The 22431-nt window shown below is 41.6% G+C and overlaps 3 protein-coding genes across 6 annotated transcripts; 1 reads left to right on the top strand and 2 right to left on the bottom strand.

Annotated features, from left to right (window-relative positions):
• Positions 1-224: 224 nt before the first annotated feature.
• On the bottom strand, positions 225-5040 carry LOC143001029 (uncharacterized). Its single transcript, XM_076150578.1, has 14 exons — positions 4926-5040; positions 4459-4535; positions 4291-4363; positions 4025-4137; positions 3879-3904; positions 3413-3550; positions 2569-2678; positions 2370-2465; positions 2209-2292; positions 1990-2116; positions 1799-1904; positions 1308-1490; positions 1135-1209; positions 225-776 (listed from the first exon to the last, which is right to left on the bottom strand). Exons 1-14 carry the CDS (start codon positions 4951-4953, stop codon positions 693-695), a joined length of 1320 nt encoding a protein of 439 aa, XP_076006693.1. The 5' UTR covers positions 4954-5040; the 3' UTR covers positions 225-692.
• Positions 5041-6212: 1172 nt separating this feature from the next.
• Positions 6213-18819, bottom strand: rnf144b (ring finger protein 144B). The gene is made up of 8 exons (XM_076150311.1): positions 18519-18819; positions 13972-14229; positions 12210-12314; positions 11460-11517; positions 10641-10854; positions 8958-9087; positions 8485-8574; positions 6213-7374 (listed from the first exon to the last, which is right to left on the bottom strand). The coding sequence occupies exons 2-8, from the start codon at positions 14140-14142 to the stop codon at positions 7204-7206; spliced, it is 939 nt and encodes a 312-aa protein (XP_076006426.1). The 5' UTR covers positions 14143-14229; positions 18519-18819; the 3' UTR covers positions 6213-7203.
• A 448-nt stretch (positions 18820-19267) lies between these two features.
• LOC143000858 (uncharacterized) lies at positions 19268-22427 on the top strand. 4 transcript variants are annotated; one of them, XM_076150312.1, is made up of 5 exons: positions 19269-19443; positions 20023-20152; positions 20310-20348; positions 20631-20777; positions 21350-22427. In XM_076150312.1, exons 1-5 carry the CDS (start codon positions 19399-19401, stop codon positions 21532-21534), a joined length of 546 nt encoding a protein of 181 aa, XP_076006427.1. In that variant the 5' UTR covers positions 19269-19398; the 3' UTR covers positions 21535-22427. The 4 variants fall into 4 exon arrangements, with proteins under 4 accessions (XP_076006428.1, XP_076006427.1, XP_076006430.1 ...); XM_076150315.1 differs by having other exon boundaries at positions 19271-19443; positions 21434-22427; XM_076150316.1 differs by having other exon boundaries at positions 19272-19443; positions 21437-22427.
• The last annotated feature ends 4 nt before the right edge of the window (positions 22428-22431 follow it).

Genomic DNA, 22431 nt, shown 5'->3' with positions numbered 1-22431 from the left:
TTTACATTCTGATTGGTAGATGTGAACTACAAAGTGCTGACACATGTGGTACCAAGAACATTATGCAAAGTGAGAGTTCTCTACAGTTACTGTGAACACACAGCTTTATTCTAAGGTCATGGCACCATGCAGATTTAAACAAAAATTCATTTATTCAACATTTTTGTAATAGATATATTAACTGATGCATATGCTTATTCAATAACTCGTCAGGCAGTGGAATATGTTGATCACAAATAGATTTCATGAAGTATGGTACTCTTTATTTTGTTTGCATGTACAACATGGTGACAAATAAAAGGAAAACCACAAGCCATCAGAACAGCTGGTAATAGATACAAGTCTGTGGGATCCCATCCTCATAAGACACAATGCCTCACTCAGTGTTTTGAAGATGATGGTGGAGATCACAGGCAAACACATTTAAATCTCACATGTCTAATTCATCTTATCATTTAAACATGTTTAATTACACTGGCCTAGTCTCCACATGGTAAACACATCCAATTCGGGCCGATTACTTATGCAAATTTCTTTCTGCCTCTAAAGTGCTTTTCTACATTAGGATTTCTACATTGAATTACTAGGCACATTAGTAATTACTGAATAACTTCTTTTACTTTGTAAATGTTCAGCAGCCTTTTGCTTTTATTTAAGCTCATATGTCATCATATGCAGGTACTGGAAGATTTTTATATGTAGTGATTAAAGATGGATTCATATTTTTCTTGTTTCCCAGAGGTCACCTTGGGCTCACCGTTCTGCTTGATAAAGGTCTGAAAATACAAAAACATCACTTGTATTTCCACTCAGTTTATCAGACTAACATTGAGAACACTGAACACCTCAACCACAACAGCATGCTGTAAACCCTGAAATGTAAATACTACACTAAAATACTTAAGGCAGGAATAAAAAATACAGATGATCCATAAGCAGGTCAAAATGGTTTCTGTGGTCTTTTAAATATGGTTTTGGGGAAATATGGGATACTGGGAACTGGGAAAATATGGAATCTACATGTAAGCTTGTGATACACTCAATGAAGAAGTTAGTTTGAAAATATATAAAGGCAAATATTCTTTACTGATTTTCTTCACTAATCACTGAGCTTATATCTACACAGAGTCTTACCTCCATCTCCTCTAAGCTTGCAGTGCCTTCCTCCACTTTCCGACCGATACCATCACTGAAGCTGGAGTATCGCTCCTGTTCAGACAAAAACAGTTATTTCCCATTAATGCAGAACCCTAAAAACAGAGCTAAAGTGTTTGAAAGTGAATTTCACACAGATTTTCACACAATACCTTGACCATTCTAGCGAGAAGGCCTTCCTCAATGATGCGGACAGCATTTCTGAGCCCCCTTGCAAAGGCGTCCATGGCTCCAATGTGAGCGATGAACAGGTCTTCCAGGTCTGTGGACTCTCTGCGCACCTTAGCGTCAAAGTTCAGGCCTCCAGGCTGCAGACCACCTTGTTCCACGATTGTCTGGGTAAAATCAAGGCAAGGTAAGTGTCGGTGCAGAGCGAAGGTCTTCCAGAAACGTATTCAAGGATTGTGGAGCATAGTAACTACAAGCTGCTCCAGCAATGTTTCTTCTAACCCTGGTTACACTAAGCAGGCCTCCCCTGAAGGTCTGACAGGTCCGGTTGGCAACATGACAGTAAGTCATAGGCTGATAAGGTTCAGAGGTGTTGATCCCACTCAATGTTGTGTCCATAGTTAGTGATGCAGTTATATAAGACTGCAATGTACCAAAAGGTTGTTTCTAATATTCTACCCCCGCCTTGGCTCACCTTCATGACCATGGTGGTGTTTCTGATATCCATGGGGAACTGATCCGTGTCCCAGCCCAGATCAGGAGAGCCAGTGTTGGAGTCAACTGAGCCCAGCATGCCAAACCTGTTCACAAAGCACAGATGATGAAACTTTGTCCAAAAGTAAAAAGCATTATGTATAATTTCTAGTATAAGTGAATGAATCTCACGCAGATGCCAGGACAATATCGTGTTCATAACAGTGTCCTGCTAAGGTGGTGTGGTTGGGCTCGATATTCAGCTTAAAGTGATTCTCCAGACCATAATGCTTCAGGAATCCTATTACACTCATTGCATCTACAGGAAGGAAGTGATGACAAATGCATAAACAAAAGCTGCATGATTGTGACATAATAGTTCAGTTTTGTGTTAAATTGGGGAAACTTTACCATAATCATACTGGTGTTTGCAGGGCTCTTTGGGCTTTGGTTCTATAAGGAATTGACACTTCAGGCCAATCTTCTCTTTGTAGTCTGGGTGCAAATACACAGATATGAGACTGAAAGTGAAACACATCTTTACTGCATCAAACACTAAACGCCATACTCACCAACAGCCATTCTGAAGAAGTTAGCCATGTGCTTCAGTTCAGCTGCAACATCAGTGTTGTGTGTGGAGAGGAAACCTTCCCTGCCACCCCAAAACACTGAGGGCACAACATCCAGATGACAGAAGATGAAGAACAGACATTTGACAATTACATACAGCACAATATTTTTGTTTTTAAACATTATCCATTGTAATCGTACCAAAGTTATCAGCACCCAGTTTCTTGGCGACGTCCAGACCCTTCTTGACCTGAGCACCAGCGTAGGCCAGAACATGGCAGTCTGGATTAGTGGCTGCACCGTTCATGTACCTGACAAGTCAAGTTTATAAATATCAGACACATACATATTGTTTAGTGCAAGTGAAGCCAATCACCAATCCTGTAGCCCAGTGGTTTCCTTTTTTCTTTAGCGCCCCCCTCATATAGAACAGAAGTTTTTGGCGATTTTGTGATTTCATAATGCACGGGTTCAACTAAAGCAAATGGCTGAGATGAGTACACATTGTAAAAAAATTCTTGGCTAGAAAATACACACGCGTAACAAATACCACCCATGAATAAGATGTATTAGGAGAATGTGCAATAAATACTCAGAATCAAACCAGGATCAATCACCATGGTGACAATACATGTGTGTGTGTTGGAATCAGAAAAAGAGTTTGCCAAAAAGAATGATGTCATTTGCTGCAGGGCCTTTACAGTTGTCAATTTGTTCCCATTAGCCTTTCACTCAATTATACTTATTTCATCACAACAAGCTCTGAAAGGCCCTGCAGCATTCAGTGACTGCTGACAGCTGACAGTTATTTCGGTGATGATGTACTTGAAACCATTGTCAGATCTGTTTACCGGACATTTCAATGATGCTTGATCCCAGCAGCTCGGATTTCAGGAACTAAGTGATGTTATCTGTCGTATCAGGATGTACAGAGATTGTAGTTCTGATCTGCCTCTGTCCCATTGCATGCTGCGATATCCTACAGTTTTCACGACTTTCCCAGTGGGTAAACAGAACACTAGGATGCTCTTGAAGACACACTGACCTCGGGTGTGCAAACAAGTTGCACGTGACCCACAGCACCTTGACTCCAGTCTGACACTGCAGCTGGAGAGCCAGATCCGTCATCTCATCCAAGTTCCTGTTGGTCTCCTCCAGGGTGGGGCCTTCTGGAGCCATATCCCTGATAGACACAGAGGAACAAACTGAACAACTGAAAAAATCAAGAGACAAAATGCAGAGGAGAAGTGTGCAAAGTGTGGATTTGAAAAGTTTAAGACCCAAAGAACAAAACACAACACAACACAACTAAGCCATAATCTTGGCTCAGTGTATTCAAACACCCTATTCAAATAATGACATAGACCTGCACCCGCCCTGATAATTACTGTCCACTGTACTCTACAGGACATGGACATGCAGCAGTGAAAGCAGGTAAACACTGTGGGAACACACTGTCTGCCATTAGTGTCAACATGTTCAAATAATGTGGTTTGTTTTTAGTGAATTACCTGTCATGAAATGTGTAATATTTCACCTGTGAATTTAAGCAGAGCAGAGGTCATATAACTCTATATGGTACGCATTTAATTTGTGATTCTTCATATCAGAAACAAGCAAGTGTGAGTTTCCTCAAATTCCAGGTTCATTCTCTCACACCAAGCTTGGTGAAAAACTCAAAAGCAGCACCGAGCCGCTTTTTGGCTGATTCCATAGGAGTTCCTTCATTCCAGGGCCGCTGGAGAGTCGGAAAACCGAACGGATCAGCACCTATGGAGAGGAAAGGAGACTAAAACGGGTTCATGTTTTTTATGATTGTTCAAAGGATACTGCATCACATAAGGGAGAAGGAATGCAGCAGTGATACAGTCTATCTGAACTAATTTGGCCCTGGCAAAGGTATGCAATCAGATATTACTATACCAGTTCCACAGAAGGAGTGCCAGTAGCAGACAGAGAACCTTAGCCACGCCTCCATCTTCCTCCCCATCAGCACCTACACACAGGGGACCCATTTGGCTTACAAATAATGTATTTTAGAGCCTCTCTTTCTGTGTGTGTGTGTGTGTGTGTGTGTGTGTGTGTGTGTACCTCCTCTGCATTGTAGTGTTTGAAGCACATGACATCTCCTGCAGCAGCACTGGGTACATATTGGATCTTAGAAATACCTGCACAGTACATACATTATATTCACATTTGTATTTATTACAGCAGACTCAGAATATGCAGTATCATACATAGGAATGTGTTATTGCAGGTAAACACCACATGAAGGGACAATTGCATATTTTCCACAACTTCAAGATTGTTTCCGTGGCAACTTACAGATACCATTCTCACACACTAAAGGAATATAAGGAGCGATACTGTCAGCTGTTCCGGTGTCCTATACTTTACTCATGAGTCTAGTTGGTTTCCTAGTCTGTATTAAACATGTGGCATATATTTGATCAGATCGAACATGGAATTGAATCTATGCCAACGCTTCATGTTCACCCACGCATCATAGCGCACAGCGTGCGGGAAACACTTCAAATCAATACGACAAATGGATTTACCCGCAAAGAATTCCCCCTGTGCTGCCATTTGTGAAACTTCTTCCGTACTTGCAGCTTGTCCACGTCCTGCTTCCCGTCAACAACAAAGACTGCAATACCCTCCTTGAACACAGGTTGTCGCCAAAGTCTTTTATAAACAGACCCATACCGTCAAGGTTTTACTTTTAATTTGTTGTTTTTTGCTGTCAAACTAGAGTTCAAATGTTTTTATATTATTACAATAATATTAAGCAACTGTTAGCTTATATTTTGACTGTTTTAGACAAGAAGTGTGTCGCCATTTTTAATTTAAAGGTTAATTTTCAGACTGTGCATGAATCATGTGTAAGCAGGTTTCAATTATTATCTTAAATTCAGTTGATTTTAGAAGCAGCTTTCATAAAATGTATTGTATTAGTAATTCATATTTTAAAATTCTAATTGGTTTATAGAGGCAAGTATAGGATCTGTATTCACCTGGATTAATCTTTATTTAAAACCAGTGCAGGAGATGTGACAGGTGTAATATAATCCACATTTCTGAACCTTAACCACAAGAATAGCAAAAAATGCTTTGCACATGGGAGTTTGAGTCATGACTACAATAGGATTTGTTCTCAACAGTACAGTCAAACCAACTTTATAGTCCAATATCACCTGCAGTATGTCAAAGGGCTTTACAGGCCCACACCGGCCCAAACCAGTTCAGGGTCACTAAGAGCATTAGTGAACATTCCTAAAAAAACATTTGCATGTGATGTGAAAGAAGAACAAGAATATGATGAGAGGCAGTTTGGAAGGAGATTGATGCTTGATTTCCTCAAACATCCAGGTGCCAACCAAACAAAAGTGTGTTACGACAGAAGACTTCAGGTCATTTTTATTGAGTTTCCCTGCAACAAAAATCAAACTGAAAAACATTGTTAACTTGTGGTTTGAGCCAAAATGCACAACAAAAAATATTTTTTAAATTCATAAAAATGGTGTTTACTAATGTGTAGTTTGCAAATGAGCTCAAATAGAATGCAACAGCTGTGGTCCAGTAAAACTCAAATTTACCAATGTGTAGTGAAGCTTGTGTCATGAAAGCCATTGAGAACCTTCAACAGTAGCTGGTAGATTAATATTCATGCATATATTATGACCTATACTTTATCCACAGTGATGGATCTCTGTCTGCTTCTGCTTCCTCAAAGGCACCTAGCAACACAACAGCCCACAAACATCACTTCTTGTCTTGTGACCTTTATGCAAACCTAAAGGGAAGCTGTGGGCGGTAAACCATAAACGACACACACAGTGTCCATGTTATGCATCTTCAATATGTTTATTTAAATTACAATGGCGCTTTTAGAAAAGATCTGACAAAGAAACATCCAAAATGTGAAAATGAAGACAGGACACCATACACACAACTCATAAATACATATTTACACACATTACAAAAGTTACATTACCCTTTGGAGCCTTTGGTCTGAAACATATACCAGGTGGAAACAGCAAACGTTTGCAGAAGTAAAGAACTCTGTGCACCATTGAAGCCCTATCATATATCCACAGTGCAGAATAAATGTGACGCCATTTGACTTTATGAGATAATGTTTAGTACTGTTTGTTTGCATTGTTTAGATATTTCCACCCTTGTGTGAACCTGACAGTTGTCAATGTTAGAATTTTGCATAAGATAAAGATAGAATGAAAGGCAAACAAAGAATACCAAAGCACCAGGCACTGCAGAGTGAGGCACTTGAGCACCCAACACAACTGGTTTGGCATCATGACATTTTGGCACATGAAGGTGGCTTTGCACTGGGACTGAACAGCATGTGAGAGGTGAGCAATAACACGGGGCCTGTCCAGGAAAATGCACTTAGATTTCCTCTCCTCCTTGCTGCCTCTAGTGCGTCTGAGAAGGACCAGCTAAGTTTAAGCAACTCAATCATTTTCTGTTTGTATTTCAAGAGTGATATTTCAACATTTCCTTGTCGTGTACATATTTCAAAACTTGGTTCAGATTCCCATCCAAAGACGCCAGGAGTGTCGTCTTGCATTTGTCACCATCAGCAGTGATGTCAAAGCAGCTCTCTCTCTCCCTGGGGCTTCAAATTCAAGTCTCTCTCATTTTCAATCCCACCGATTTCACTGATCAACTGAGAAGCTTCCAGTCTGTTGATTAATGCTAAAGCACTGCAGCGTTCCATGGAGCGTCTCCTCCATGCTGCTCTCGCACCGAGTCATCCTGGGCCAGGCCGATGAGAGGGGGGGATGGGATGGGGGAGGGAGGGCAGCTGCTCCTCTGCTAAGATGCCGAGGAGTCTGGCTGGCCAAAGTCCTTCTTCCTCTTTTTCTTCTTCTTCTTCTTCCCCCTGCAGGGTTTGCAGACGCAGCACAGGATGCAGGGCGAGGCCAGAAGGAGGAGCGGAGAGGTCACCAGCATGATAATACTGACCCCCACCAGGATCCCCACCACCTGAGGGACAAGACAACATCTTCAATCTGTTATCTGCAAATTGCAAATGTTGCAAAACCTGAAGTTGACGGAACAGAACTGCCCTGAAAGCTTCATTTACATCAGCGTGACACGTGTAACCTGGTTAGACAGAGTAAAAGCCATGAAACAACATCACCTTTATGTCACTACTATTACTTCCTATAATGGGTGTAAGAGTGATGGATCTTCTAACATCACATTTGGTTACCATAATCATTTATTCAAACTCTTAAACTTTGTTGGAACCTTCTGAGTCCCCATCTGTTGTTTTTCTAAGGTTTGTTTAAACCCACAGAATGTCATTTCTATTCTAGTCGAGCTCCCATAGTTTCAGTACATTAGTCTTGGAGGAATGTGCACAGATGGATGAAAGGCACAGAGGAAACTTGAATAGTCACTGAGACTGAAACTGCTGCAGGAATCTGAGACAAAGAGATTGTAAAATGTTATGGGGCCTGTTAGGCGAGTAACCAAGCCTGTCAGGAGTTATTCTGCAAAGAACAAGTGTGTTGTTGTACTTTGACTCTCCCGACACTCGTGCCAATGGTGAAGCAATCAGAGGAACCACTCCAGACCCGATCATCACGTGATGATGGCCAGCAAGCAGAGGAAGTCGAAAGAAAGAAGGAAAGTTTGGGCTCCAGTGACATTGAGCAGACGCCATTAAAGGGCAGGAGTGTAAGATTAGCACAGGGAGCAGCTCAGACGAATGAAGACAAGATACTAACATCAAGCCAACTTCATTTTGAAAGGGAAATTCAGCAATAAATGTTGTGACAGATAAACTGGTAAATGACTCATGTGTGAGTGGAAACTAAAAACATTTGTATCTAGTCTGACTTTTACTATTATTTAGTCACAAACCATTCATCGTCTATGTTTCTACCTCTTTGGATATTTAGATCATGCATTGTAACTATTATTTCTATGATTCTATTTTTAAATATTTCTTTATTTGTCAGGTTCTGCCTCGTCTTCAAACCGACATAATGACATCCACACACAGATGTATCTCTTTGCAGGCACATGAATCCATCCAGACAATGACAGCGTTATATGAGAGGCTCCCAGTCTGCCATGTGGCCTCACCTGTGTTCTGTTCCACATGACAGACGCTCTGGAGTGGCCCAGCTTGTTTCTGCACGGCCCCTTATCATAATGCCTCAGAAAGATATCGCCCTGTAATCACAGCACAGACAAGTTCAGACAAGAGCCACCAAGGGCACCCAGACACAAACAGAGATATTCTAGCAGTGATGAAACATACTGTTCATACATCAGCCTGAATACTGGATTGTTCAACATCGGAATTCATTTGCTCCTAAGACCAATGAACTGAATTTGATTTCTCTTTAATGAAGATAAAACTTAATTGTTACTCAGGTGCTCTAGTAGCTAGCGTGGAGCAGACATTGGCTAGTTTTCCTTCTTCTTGGCAAACTGTGTTGGCTTTAGAATCTAAAGTCAATTAAAAGTCTATTTGCTTTTCACAAACAGTTGTTAATTACGCTTTAATCACAGTTTTTGTAAGCAGTGATAAGAAGAAATCAGGGGAGACTCACGTCCAGATTCTGCAGACAGTACCAGCAGAATGTGTGTTTGCAGCTCTTGCACAGCATCTGTGCACAGCCCTGGTTCCTCTCTATGTAGATGCCACACATTGGACACTGCTTGATTGGCATGTCAGAGTCACTGTCAAACCAGAGCCAGTGGATGGAGCAGAGAGACACACACAGATACACAGATAACAGATGTGAAGTTAATGGGGAAACCTTACAAGCAAGCCCTGACCCAGTTAATCCATATTAGGACCTGCACAGGACCTCTTGTTGACCCAAACAAAGCCTGATAGTACAGCCAATAAGGGGACCACTTTTCCAGCTGTAGCTGATTCCAATCCCATGTTTTAATCTTACAGATTATTATCATGGCTACAACTTCAGTATCTCTAGCTATGAAAAACCTATTCTGTCAGACAAATATACAAGCAAAGTATTGGGTCACTCCCACAGCAGTGTGATTAAAGGCAAACGTATTTCACCATGACTCAATGTGCTCTTTAATATACATCTGAAACATCTAGAAAGACTAAAGTTGATTCAAACTCCATCCTCCACAGCCAAACGCAGACAGTGAGCAGCTTCACTGCAGCTCACAGGGTCCCAGTGTACAGTGAGCTGAGCATCCTCCCTTTGGCACGCAAACAATGTATTCACACTATAACTGGGTGCCTCCAAAGTGACATCAGACTGTTTGGAAGAGACACAGCTCAAAGTACTGTGATGTAACTGTACACAGAGGGCGACACAGAGGTCACCGCTGACCCAGACAGACTATTAATACTGATGTAATGCTTTTATTCACCTCAACTTATTATTGAGAGATTTTAGGTACTTCCTCCCACCTGAAAGACACACTATTAGTCCAGCTGTGTGTGCTGTCTAGCCAGGTGTGTGGGCTGTGTAACATGTCAACATGTCACAGAAGTAAGGGACCAATTAAAAAGAAAGCTTTCAGGGCAGTTTAGGACCTATGGGGTTTTCTTACTGATTGTATTTTTAATGAGGTCAACCTCAAGTTTTGCATTTTTACAATCTTCAACACACACTCCCTGTTATACTGCACACATACTATATACTAGAGATGTATTTCATCAAGAAAATGTGCTGTGATTGCTTACTGCTGAAAAGTGTATTGGTGGTTGCCAGGGTGACTGGGGTGGGGTTGCTCGAGCAGTCAAAACACATTTGTGATGACTGGGAAAAACAATGGGAAACGGAAAAAAAATGTTATGGCTATGTTTTATTGCTGCAGAGGAACCTCAGAGTCTCCCAGCTGTAAATCACCCGGTGTAAACAAGCGGCCCAGAAACTAAGCGGCTTTAACACCCCTCTGTGATACGCCACCTTAACATGGTGGAGGGGGAGCCTGGGAGCTGTGCAGTCAAGTGGCCCGGGCAACAACTACCCCGAGTAAGGTCACCCAAGGCAAATTGGTCCCAGGTGAGGACTGAGTTTAAACTATAACGCTGATGAATCAGGCTGAACAGGACAGAGCTGCCTCGCCTTGTTTGCTCAGAAGCTGATGAAGTTAAAGCCTTGTTTATAAAAATCAAAGGTGAGATTTACCATCATGATACAGCTCCGTGAATGCTCAGAGCTCAAACAGGTATTTCATTCCTGACAACACACATCAACTAGCCTTTGTTCTGGCTGTAGATGACAGTGATGTGATGACTGACTGACCTGTTTTCATGGGAGGGTGAGGATGACATCATGGGCTGGCGCTCGGGGCAGGTGTGAGCGTCCTGCCAGGCTCCTCTGCACGCAGAGCAGAAGATGGTGTTGCAGGCTGTGCAAGGCACGGCGGTGGGCTCGCCCTCTGTGCTCGCCGTCATGCTGCACACTGCCTGGCATTCAACCACAGGACACCAGGCTTTGCTGGGGTCCAACTTCACTTCTGCGGGAAGCAAAGGGGGGCAATTTTAAGGGACAGTGAATCTAAAATCTAAAATGAAATTATTAGAGGAAGACTCATTTAGTCCTGTTTGGCCTTCATTGACGTGATGAGTGCCCCTATTTTTCTCGGGGGTTGGCGCTGACCCAAACAGGAGAGTGAATATTGACCTTACGTGGACAGAAACGTGAGTCTGGTGGGTTGCTGATGATGCTGTGTGTCTGCTGAATCCAGCTTTCTCAAATGACATGTCAGGGCTGTGCTCTTCCATCTAGAGGACAGAAGCTGGCTACAGCAGCTTCAAACTAAACCTCTGACCTTCCCATATGTTTTGTTTGTTTGGAGCTCGTTGACACTGCAGGCGTGTCATGAGCTGCAGCAGTACAAGCACAAGTGAAACTAATGTTATGACTTAGTTCAAATGTACGGTGTGAAAAAAAAAAAAAAACTGACACCACAACTGACGGAGAAAAAAAAGAACCTGCAGAATCTGAAATGTGTGACACATTCAGTAACCTCCAGGGCCAGCCTGGAGCTGGATAGTATAAAGGGCAGCAGGTCCCTCAGTATCTCAGGCATGTGAGACTCAACACGTCACAATTACACACCTCTCTCAAACTTGAGCCGCTGATAAAGCTCCTGGTCTGCTGGGGACAGGCTCTCTATCTGCAAACACAAAGCAGGGACAGCAGGTTAGGTCACATGTGAACACAACCTCCCTTTGAAGCTCACTTTGCCAGTATATGATGGCAGCATAAATGTCTCTGACGCTATTACTTAAAACAATAACAATGAGGGAGAAATACACACAGTTCTAATAGTTACATTCCTTCGTTACTGTTGTTCAAGTTGGTTAAAGATGATGAGACCTTTGCAGGCAGTCTAAGATTTCGATTATATTACAATTAAAGTTAAAAAAAACACCATAATTAAACTGAAGCGCACTACAGTGAGTGTTTATCACTCACTGTTTACCTCATCACCTTTGTCAACATTACAAAGAAGTCTTAATCTAAGTTTACGCTAGAAAATGATTGGAAATGAGGAAGCGCAGAATTTCCGCGTGTTCGTATAACAGCAGTGTCAGCAACTTCCTCCATTGTGTTAACTAAGTTGTATTTGAGGCGTCCAGTAAGTGACATCGTTACACTGCGTCTGACACACCAACTTAACACATTTCACTGTTCACATAACAAGACAGGGTCGAGAATTTCCCCCAAAAGTTTATTAACCAGGATTTTCAAAACGGGAGTAGCCTGACTTGGACTTTCATTTGACCCTCTGGCAACCCCTCTGGAAACCCCTTTGATTTTTGTGGTTCTGGCACACATAGAGCCTCAGTTCTAAACAGGTCGTACCTCAGAGTCCAGAAGCACTCCGCTCTTTTGGCAGGCCATATCTGGGCAGGTAATGGGTGCCCCCCCACCCTCCCTGATGGCCAGATGAACATACTGCTGCAGACACTGGAGAGAGAGAGACAGAGAGAGAGAGAGAGAGAGAGAGAGAGAGAGAGAGAGAGAGAGAGAGAGAGAGAGAAACCCCAGCAGCATTAGACAATGAATGGAACAGGCATTGGTGCCATAATGGATCGCAAAGGTTGTGTAAATAATCCATCGTAAATATGCTGTGTATATCTTTACTGTCCCACCTGGGGGAGAATAGAATACGCAACAACACATGACACACCACTGATGACAATGTAGCAACAGCAAAGGGCACCAAAGGGAATACGTGCTGTTGTGCAAACAGGGTAAACCAAATACCGCATAAACAGGAGATATTTTACAAATTACAAGTTACAGTCATATGTTGCCTCAGTGGTGAAATATTAAAGATATGAGGAACTGTGTCAACATTGTGAAAAGGCAGACAGTTATGAGGAACAGAAAATGAAAATGAACACATGTGACTTTTCACTGGAAAGAGAAAAACAAATGCAATGTTGAGGTTTGGCCTGTAGGGGGATTTAAACTCATTTACACATGCAAAGCTGGGCTTATTTAGTATAAATGAAGACACACACATAAAACACACAATGAATACGCGTCTGTGTCCTGGAGGAGACATTTCAGGTTTATACAGCGTTGTTAAAACAATGATGTCTGTCTGTGGCTCTGTGTTTTATCTGTGTGTCCATTTTAACGGCTCACAAACAAACAAAGTGTGGGGCTGCAACAGTGAAAAGCGTTCCCCTCTGATTGAAACACTGGAAATTTGCTTGAATTACTCAGACAATATTTGGTTGGCAGTGTGGGAAAATCATCCCCACCCACTGGAAATGATGAAATAGAATGAAATAGGATGAAACATGCTGATGTCACCACACACACACCCCAACTTCATCTTTAACTTGAATTTGTGTTTTTTGTTATCCGCTCTCATTTTTAAGTGTTATATGGTGGGGACGTGTGTGTGTGTGTGTGTGTGTGTGTGTGTGTGTGTGTGTGTGTGTGTGTGTGTGTGTGTGTGTGTGTGTGACCCAACAACAGGGTTTGGCAGATGTGTTCACTCCGCCATATAAATAAAGAGATTATTGATTACTTGCGGCATGTTTTCCAAGTGGAATGAGTTTAGATCCACTCCTTACAGTAATTATGATCTATTAACAGGATACCACATGATCTGTTTCACACTTAAAATCACAAACCCAAACATCACAATGGTTAATATGTGGTGTGTGAGGACTTTTATCACCAAATAATCAAATGTGGATTTGATGAATACACAACACGTGACAAATGTAGCACTCAAAGCGCACCACCAAAGCTAAAAAGCTCCCTACCCCATGGAAATCTTAACATTTACATATGAAATGTTGCTGTCATGCTACATTTCTAAGCAATGTTGATTTTTCCCTTTGGCAAGGTTACTTGAATGCCCCCCCCCACACACACACACAAATAATTCAAATCAATCACAGCTGCAACCAGCAAATGTTTGAAATTGTTAAATAATACCTGACGTTTGGCTCATTTATGATGTATAAATGGTTGATTGTTGAACTTGATTGCAGATGAATCAACATGACCTTCTCACACTGTGTGTATACAGTATATGTAACTGTGTACATGCACGCTTGAAGTAAGTTCAGTATCTGCATCTATAATTGGTTCTACGCACCTCAGTACAGAAGCTGCAGTCACAGCTCTGCAGTTTCCTGGAGGCTGCTGACGGCTGCTCGTTCAGACACAGCTTGCAGTAGCTCTCTGGGTCAACGCCGGCCACGGGGGTCCCCGAGGCCGAGTCCTCCCTGTCCTCCTCCCGCTTCACGGTGGGGCTCTGGCTTGCCATGATGGGGCGGGGCACAGAGGGATGGCGGGAGCTCTTAGAGTCTAGCCCTTCTGCTGGGGATGCAGTGGAGAAACAACCTCCATGTTCCTGAAAGATTCAAACAGACCCTCCATGAGCCACATTAAGATCTGCCAAGTCTTTCCAGCTGCTTTGTGAGAACACATCAGACACATCAGACATGCCACATCTGACTCCACCTTCCCCTGCAGCCAGCACACCATCATTGTCTGATCTCCTGAGTGAAGAGTGAGTCACTGTTTATCCTATGTGGTGCAAAGAACATATAATTATGTGTGCTCACTACAAAATTATTTATTACTCAATGTGTCCTTTGTTTCACCATAAAAGCCCGCTATTGTCCGGGCCAAAGTCCAGGTTGGTGTTAAAAGAGCCTACAGTTATTGATCATGTCCGCTGAATGGTTAGCCGTCATAATTAGAAACGTGCATACAGCCTCATGACAAGTACACACTGTTTTGTCCTGCTCATGATGGCATCAAGCCGAATCAAGATTAGCACCCTGTGATGGTTGATTGATAACTTATGAGCTTGCTACCTCAGCAATGAGCAACCTAAATGTTATGTAGAAGTAATTGAAATTATTGAGTGTTGTTGGACATTAACTACATTTAATTTAAGGAGAAAAAAGGATTATGATGAATGATGTGGGAAGCTGGGCAAAGGTGTGTTCTTTCATCGGGACAATGTGCCTGCACACACATATCAGTTGTTGTCATGGTTGCTTATCAAGATTGTGGCTTTGAAATTGTTCAGCAACTGGATCAGCTGTGGCGTCTGGTGTCATATGAGCTGTGTGACAATCCCCCCCCCCCTTTAGTCACCTTTATTCAATACTGTCATGAGCGCTGATGTTTTTCTATGCGCTGTTTGACAAATACGGCCGGTTGTACTTGGGTTTTAATTATATTGTGAGCAGGTTTTAAAGACTTCAGAGCAGTAAGAATCATTATTATCAGTGACTCCTTTTGAAATCTGAGTGATGTTTGCAGCTCAATTTGTTTATAGTTTAGTAAATGTGTTACTAATCAATACATTTGATATCTAAGCCTACTCACTTGATCATTCTGCATATGTAAAGTTGCTCTGATCCCCTGTAAGTCTTCAGTGTGCATAAACTGCACCTCAGCACACACCCAAACCATGCAGGTTTAGGTATTGTTGCTTTAAGACCGCGATTCCTTAAAGTTTGTTCTGTTTTGTTAAGTCGGCTGTGCTGGCAACGCTAATGTCTGCCAAACACTCTCCAATTACACACATTTTCTTAGTGTGTGTCTAACAACGGTGTGTTTGGTGGGTAAACTAAAAGGTGTGACATGATGACATCACCTTGTTAGACATGTAATGGACCCTAACCCCAAACATAAATGAATGCATTCAGCCATGCACCAAAGGTTTTGCACAATAAAAATGAGGAAAATAAGTAAATGATAGCGTATGTCCACTTTAAAGGAACAGACAAAGAAAACATTCCACTTGGTTTTATAGAATCCAAAAAAGCACGAGAACTATTTGCTCATAATCTGGGATTTGGGAGGGATTAATGCTGTAGATAAGTGTGGTTGCACATAGAGTAGCGTCACCCAGGAGACAGTGGTGTTAAAATCCCAGCATGCAGGCGGAGTGGCAGTTAATATCACACATTACCCTACACAGCACCATGTTCAAGTTGGCGGACAACTTGTGTAGTAGCTTAATCAATACACTACAATACCACTGTTCTAAATTTCATTGAGTGCTCTTCTATTGTGTTCTATCGATCGGACGGTGGCGCACATGCAAATGAGCCGTACTTGTGTAGCAGCAGAACACTTTGTATTTCTGCACAGTCATGCTGTGAGCTCCTGCGCTGCCTTCAGACAGGCGGGCTGAGCAGCGTGCCGTCATCACCATCCCACAGCGCTGTCTGCCTGTCCTGTCCTGCCCTTCTCTCATGATGCAAAATGACAGGTTGTTAGTTAGCTTTGCACCACATAAGGACTGGATACACTGAATGTAGTCCAATGTGTGTGTATGTGTGTGTGACAGGGTGCAGGCTTTTACGCACACACACACTCAAAGTGTACAGAATTACATTATGTCAATACATGATATAGTAGTTGGTAGTACTTTAATCTTGGGCAGACAAACACATCTGTATTGTTCATGTATTATCTGATGGATATGATGCAAGGAGCGGCATCAGATCTTTACAGTTGCTTCCTGATTTAAATTTAAAGAGATTAGTTTGATAATTATGACAGTGACTGTGAGTTGTCATAGTTTCCATTACCTTATTACCTTATGGTGAGGAGGTTAAAATGTCACCAACCTTAGTTGGTTTGCACATTTGTTTGTTATCTACATTATTCAAAAGTTTTGATGATAGCTGGCGTCAGCGTGGGGCATGGTGGATCTGTCGCCCCATCCAAATTTGCAATTCAATGCGTTCCAATAGGCAGATCCAGGAATATGTATTATCAGTCTAAGACACGATATCTTCCAATATTTAAGTCTGTTTCCTTCAGGTTAAAGTAGCAATCTAAATGGCAAATATTGACATTTAATGCAACATATTCATCTCATGATAGATTATCAACAGGTGCAGTTTGGTCGGGATCCAGGATAAGGAGCTAAAACTGGAGAACTAAAATCTATGCTTGGACAGAAGGCACATTAATGCTTTAACTGTACAAAAACAAATGGGGCAGAAAAATGCAAATGCAAAAAACCACTCATGTGTATGGTATCTTTAATAGACTCAGAAGATAAGATATTTAATTATAATGATTCTTTCTATTTAGGCCAGTTTATTATTAGAACAAGATAGCTTCTGCGGAAGCTTGTTCAGGCTTGTGAGACCACGAGCTGTAAAGACTTCACACCTCGTTCTGTTTCTGGTTAGAATGTATTATGTGCATGAAATACAGCATAAGAGTCCACAGCCAGACCTGATTCTCTTGTGCTGACATTATTAACCTGGATGGAAATGTTCATTAATCGTGTTGTAACAGTTTTTTTCAGTCGAGAGGGCATGGTGGGTCGTTCGGTGATTAGCATTCCTCATGGATTAAGGTCTACATTGCATTCCTGCCATGGGGATCAAAGCGTCATTGTAGACCAGAGAGGCAGAAACGGAAAACCAGATCTACCCAGAGGAAAGCTGCTGCTGCTGCTGCTTCACACAGGCAGCCACTGTGCTGGAAGGAGGCAGCTGGGAGTGTGTGTGCACGGAGTGTGTAGCAGAATTTATACAGCATCATTTACCCAGCTGCAGCTCTTTTGCTCTCACTACATCCTTACACATGTAACATTAAGGCATTTCAGCGTTAATAACCTGTGTGTTTCTGGGAGAGCCTTGAAGGATTAATCAGTTAATCAATCAACAGAAAATTTACCTGCATTGATTTCAATAAGTGATCACTTAATTAACCCTTTATCAAGTAAAGTGGTGCAAGTTCTGCTATTGTTCTCTGCTTCATATCACTGTAAATTGAAATGGAGTTTTTAAATAATGCTGGTAGGTTTAGTAACTAAGATTTTGTCATTGACTTAATAACTAATAATATAAAGATTAATAAAACACTAAGGATTTTATTTTGCCCTCTTACCATTTCCTCTTAAACACTGGCTCTCAAGTCTGATCTCTGCACAAACCAAACACCAAACTAATCAACTCTAACAACGTCATGGAAAAACCTCACATTTGCATTCACATACTGAAATTTAGTTGAAATGTTATCATTAGTACCACTCATATGATATTAAGTCTAACCCTAAACCCTAACCCTTCCCCCCGGAAATTCAAATTCTTAATTTAATGGACAAAAAGCTAATCATCTAAACATAAAGAGCTACTTGCTGTTGAAATTATATTATATTTCTGATTAATATGCCCCATTAGCAGAACTTCAAAATAATATCAAATCTCTGCAGGGATTTCCAGAGTCATCTGACATGCCACTATGACTTGTGTGAAGTACCACCAGTGGTACCAGAACCACAGTTTGAGAACTGCTCTAAAACATCAGCATACAAAAGGCAGGGAACATGTTTAAATCACAGAAACCGTGCATATTGATTTAGTTGTGATTTTAAAGTGATATGTACCATAACCAGTAACAATGCTGAAGGAACAGTCACTTTGTGATTTCTAAAAGTGTTTGGCATTAGTATAGCATTTTCATACAGGATTAAAGGTCTAACTAGTGATCTGTTGCAATATTGAACATTGAATTTTGCTGCCTGCATCTGCATACTCCAAGGTTGCATTCACGGACAGGTCAAAATTGAAATTCTGACGCATACACTGCACAATAGTAGAGAAGGTATAGTGATGCAGACAGATGTCAGCGGAGCAGGAGAGACAAGGGACCTACCTGCCAGAGGAGCGCTGGGTGTAGAGCTGTCAGAGTCCAGATCCAGAGCCGCAGTGCACGGACACATGTGTGGGAGACACGATCACCTCTGCTGTCAACGCCCCGCAACACACCCAGCTCCTTTCTCTCCGCGGGGTAAAGTCAAGATCAGACCATGGTTACACGTCGCGTGGAAAGCCTGTGTGTTCCTGTCTTGCCTATGTGTTTGTGTGTGTGTGTGTGTGTGTGTGTGCTTGTGTGTGTATGCTGCTCTTCTCTTGCGTTTTGTTTCTATCCAGGAAGCTGACTGCTTTGTACTGAAAGGAGCTCTTTACTGCCCCTGCTGGTTAATTCCATGCATTGTAGACACGCGCTGCTTTCAGGTGCTGTGGGTAAATCTAAATATTATTTGAGTTATGGCGTTATGGAGAGTACCACCAGCAATGGCACATATCTTCCTCAGTTCTTAAACTCTGGGTCTGTTCTTAATTGGCTTGTTCAGTAAATCAACTAATAGCCCACACATCGATGGTTCTTGAATAGTATGTCAAAGGCGTGACGTGTACAATAGAAGCGTGGGTGGTGAAGCAGGGTAATGCAAAGATTAAAAAATATAATTAAAATATGGATATAAAATATGGCTATTGAATAAATAAATAAAAACTTGCTGACATGATGGATTTGTTTGCTTGCTCAGTTTGACAATCAGAGAAATTGTGTTACACTACTAACCTCAAAGGCATCAGATGGAATCCCCTTACTAAAAAATGCGCATGCGCCGATGGGCTTTTTCCTAGACGAACTATAAAGAGGCCGAAGTTATCACGTTTCACTCAGTAGTTTATCAATATCGTACCAAGAATGAAACAACTCTGACCTTCTGCCTCTCTATCACTCTGCAATGGACTGTTTCACAAAAATGAAAAGCACCGCGCCTTTTAATCAGGTGAGTAATAACGATATTCAAAAAAAATCCTATTTTGCTTTGACCTTGTAAGATCTTCCGTTATCAAAAAATGTCAAGAAGCCCACAAAGCACGTGAAGTAAACATGGATAGATTTCCTGTTTGATTCTGTCAGATAACGAGGAAAATATCTCCTTATCTCGAGAAACATTAACAAAATTATGCACGTCGGTCTGAATGGGAAAACTTCTGTCAAAACTAAAACAAAACTACGCAGATGCTGGTGGTTCCTTATCCATGTAAAACTTGTGACTTTGATTTATTGTTTTTTATTCACGTTATGTATGAATTATATAATGAGATACAAATGATTATCTTATAAAGGTTGTTCTGTAAAGTTCACAGCTAGGCAACAGAAAGTGAAAACACCAGCAGTAATAATAAGGTGGTGAAACTGTGTTTGATGCACTTTGTTGGGGGGGTTTTCTGATGACATCACCTGCTGTCTCAGGTGTTGGGCAATCAGCCACCCAGATATGTTTCAGTAAAGAGCTGCACACGGAAATGTAGTACTTGTTTCAGAACTGTTTTTTTGAATTTCTGTGTGTCCCCTCCTTCAGGCGATGACGTGTAAGAACTCGGTCTTAGACCTGCAGAAAGTCTTGCAGGTGATGTTGCGTAAGGGGAGAAAAATCTGTCAGCTCTTTTGCAGCTCTCTGGAATCTCTACTGTGTGAAAGATTCGCAGCAGGTAAAAACTCAACCAATGCTTAGATACTGCATATAAAATAGAAATAGAAATAATCCCAAAACAATGACATGAAACAAAACACAAAAAGCTGTTTAAGTATGTGACTCTTTCATTCAGTTATCAGTGTTAATGTTAGTCTGACTCTCTTTTGTTAAAGTGTTAATCTGTCGGCCTTTGGAGAATAAAACTTCACAAGGTAAATCCCAATCTTACTGACTCTGTATACTAGTTTGGAGTGAAGTGCACAATGAGTCATAGCAAAAAAGTAGTAGTTTCTTTAAGCTTTTATTTATATCCTCTCACTCTTGTCTAAAACTACAGCTAATTGCAACAGTATCAATGATTCAGACACATTCAGGAACTATGAGGACCGTGGCAGTGACGCAATTCCTCCATTACATAGTTTAGGAACAAACGACTTCCCATTCTCATATTCTCTTCCCTTTTCCTCTCTCTGTTTCTTGCCCACTCATAATAGTGGGGCTCCACACTCCACCGCCTACCATTCTAATTATAAACATCAGCAACTCTACCCTGACCGACTGCACCTTCGGTAATGATGCCTACCCGTCTTCAGTGGTGGAAAGTCAACCTCTAATGCAGGAATCTCAACGCCAAATGCAGGGTGGGTAATAGGATGGTGCACATAATGTCAACACTATTTTTCTGTATAATTCTATTCATGTTATATTGTCATCACTGTAAATGCATTTTTCCTCATGTGTCTCACAGTTACAAGATACAAGTTAGAAATGTTCATCTTGATAAGATATTCAGACGTAGTGGTGGTAGCAGAAGCAGTAGCAGTAATAGTACATTACATTACGAGCATTTGGCAGACGCTTTTATCCAAAGCGACTTACATTACATTACCACCCTACGCAGAGGGGGGAGCAATTGAGGGTTCGGTGCCTTGCTCAGGGGCACCTTGGCAGGGACTCAAACCGGCGACCCTCCAGTTCCCAAGCAGAAGCACTACCCACTGAGCTACTGCCTCCCCTGCCTCCCCTAGTAGTGACATAGTCGTAGTGAGTAAGAGTAGTAAATGTGGTAGCATTAATAGTAGCAATACAGGTAGTTGTGGTACTAATTGTGTAGTGGTGGTAGTGGTAATAAGTCTTTTGGTAGTGGTAGAAGTTTTCCGTTTGTCGTCAGCAGATGCACAACGTGACAATCATTTAAATTCATGTGTTACAGGAGAAATGGGGTGTAGAGGCAGATGTGAACAGCAGGGGTCAGCAAATATCTCCATTGATCCTCCTCCACTTCCTCCTTTATCAGCAGAGTCTCAGAACGTAGCCACCATCCAGATCAGCGACTCACATCTCAACTACGTCATCATCGGAAATAACAACTTCATGCATGTGGAGGAGACGGTCTGATCAGAAGATAAGGTCAAAGGTCAAACTAAACACTCCATCCATACATTCCACACATCCTGGGACTGTGGTCCTTGCATCACTGAACTCTCGATTATGCAATTCTTCCAGTCATATGCGTTAGTCGTGTGATGTGAGAGACATTTTGTTTGATAGTTGAGGTCCGTGAGAGAGAGGATAGGGGTCGGTTTTGCATCTATTTATATAAGCATTGTTTATTATGTTTGGACTAAGGTTCAGTGGGACAGTTTGTCTTGGTTTTGATGTGATTCGACACTCGTCTTGGTGTCAAGGAAATGGATTCACGTTGTGGACAGCCAAGAAATGTGTGCATAGTTGAATACAGCTGGAGGAGTGCTTTAATATTTAATATTTAGACACAAACCTTAAATACAGCCTGAAATAAGTGCCTTCAGTGATTGGCTTTCCTATTTTGCAGTATGAAGTATTCAACTCTGATATGGAGTTCTACTTTTTTAACCCCTCTGTCATGATCGTGGTTGACTGCTTCATTCAATGTATTGTGTACAAATGAATCAGTATTTGACAGCTAGAACACAGTACCACAGTGTAACAGGAATGACAGTGATATAGTCAAACAGTGTTCAAATACTGTATGTGTGACTGAGACCCTCACCGTGCCAGGATTGAGGAGCTGAGTCATGTGAGCACGTATGGCCTATGGTCATTTACAGTGGACTACTTAGTAGTGTTAATTGCTGAAGTCTTTTAGATTTCTTGTATTTAAATGTTTGGATTGTTAACTGAAATGAAATGTTTGCTTGACACATATATTATATATTGTGGCTGCTGATATTCTATACTGTTATGCATCAGTTTGAAAATATGTATTTATTTTTACAGTGTATTCTGAATTAAAAGACAATGTGACATTTGCCA

Source organism: Genypterus blacodes, unplaced genomic scaffold, assembly GCF_046128005.1.
Source record: "Genypterus blacodes isolate CSIRO-AG114 ecotype Tasmania unplaced genomic scaffold, CSIRO-AGI_Gbla_v1 ptg000052l_1, whole genome shotgun sequence".
NCBI classification, from domain to species: Eukaryota; Metazoa; Chordata; class Actinopteri; order Ophidiiformes; family Ophidiidae; genus Genypterus; species Genypterus blacodes.
This window is presented reverse-complemented; position numbering and strand designations above follow the sequence as displayed.

What these genes read in the sequence shown, in the direction of transcription:
- LOC143001029 (XM_076150578.1), bottom strand. Translation starts at nt 4,953, where the DNA reads ATGGCAGCACAGGGGGAATTCTTTGCGG. An exon ending in AACACTACAATGCAGAGGAG is followed by an intron (nt 4,364 to 4,458) that starts GTACACACACAC and finishes CCCTGTGTGTAG; the next exon opens with GTGCTGATGGGGAGGAAGAT. An exon ending in TTCTCGCTAGAATGGTCAAG is followed by an intron (nt 1,210 to 1,307) that starts GTATTGTGTGAA and finishes TTGTCTGAACAG; the next exon opens with GAGCGATACTCCAGCTTCAG.
- rnf144b (XM_076150311.1), bottom strand. Translation starts at nt 14,142, where the DNA reads ATGGCAAGCCAGAGCCCCACCGTGAAGCGGGAGGAGGACAGGGAGGAC. An exon ending in ACTGTCTGCAGAATCTGGAC is followed by an intron (nt 8,575 to 8,957) that starts GTGAGTCTCCCC and finishes CTGTGATTACAG; the next exon opens with GGCGATATCTTTCTGAGGCA. An exon ending in TCATGTGGAACAGAACACAG is followed by an intron (nt 7,375 to 8,484) that starts GTGAGGCCACAT and finishes CTTGTCCCTCAG; the next exon opens with GTGGTGGGGATCCTGGTGGG.
- LOC143000858 (XM_076150312.1), top strand. Translation starts at nt 19,399, where the DNA reads ATGGACTGTTTCACAAAAATGAAAAGCACCGCGCCTTTTAATCAG. An exon ending in GTGTGAAAGATTCGCAGCAG is followed by an intron (nt 20,153 to 20,309) that starts GTAAAAACTCAA and finishes CTTTTGTTAAAG; the next exon opens with TGTTAATCTGTCGGCCTTTG. An exon ending in GGAGAATAAAACTTCACAAG is followed by an intron (nt 20,349 to 20,630) that starts GTAAATCCCAAT and finishes CACTCATAATAG; the next exon opens with TGGGGCTCCACACTCCACCG.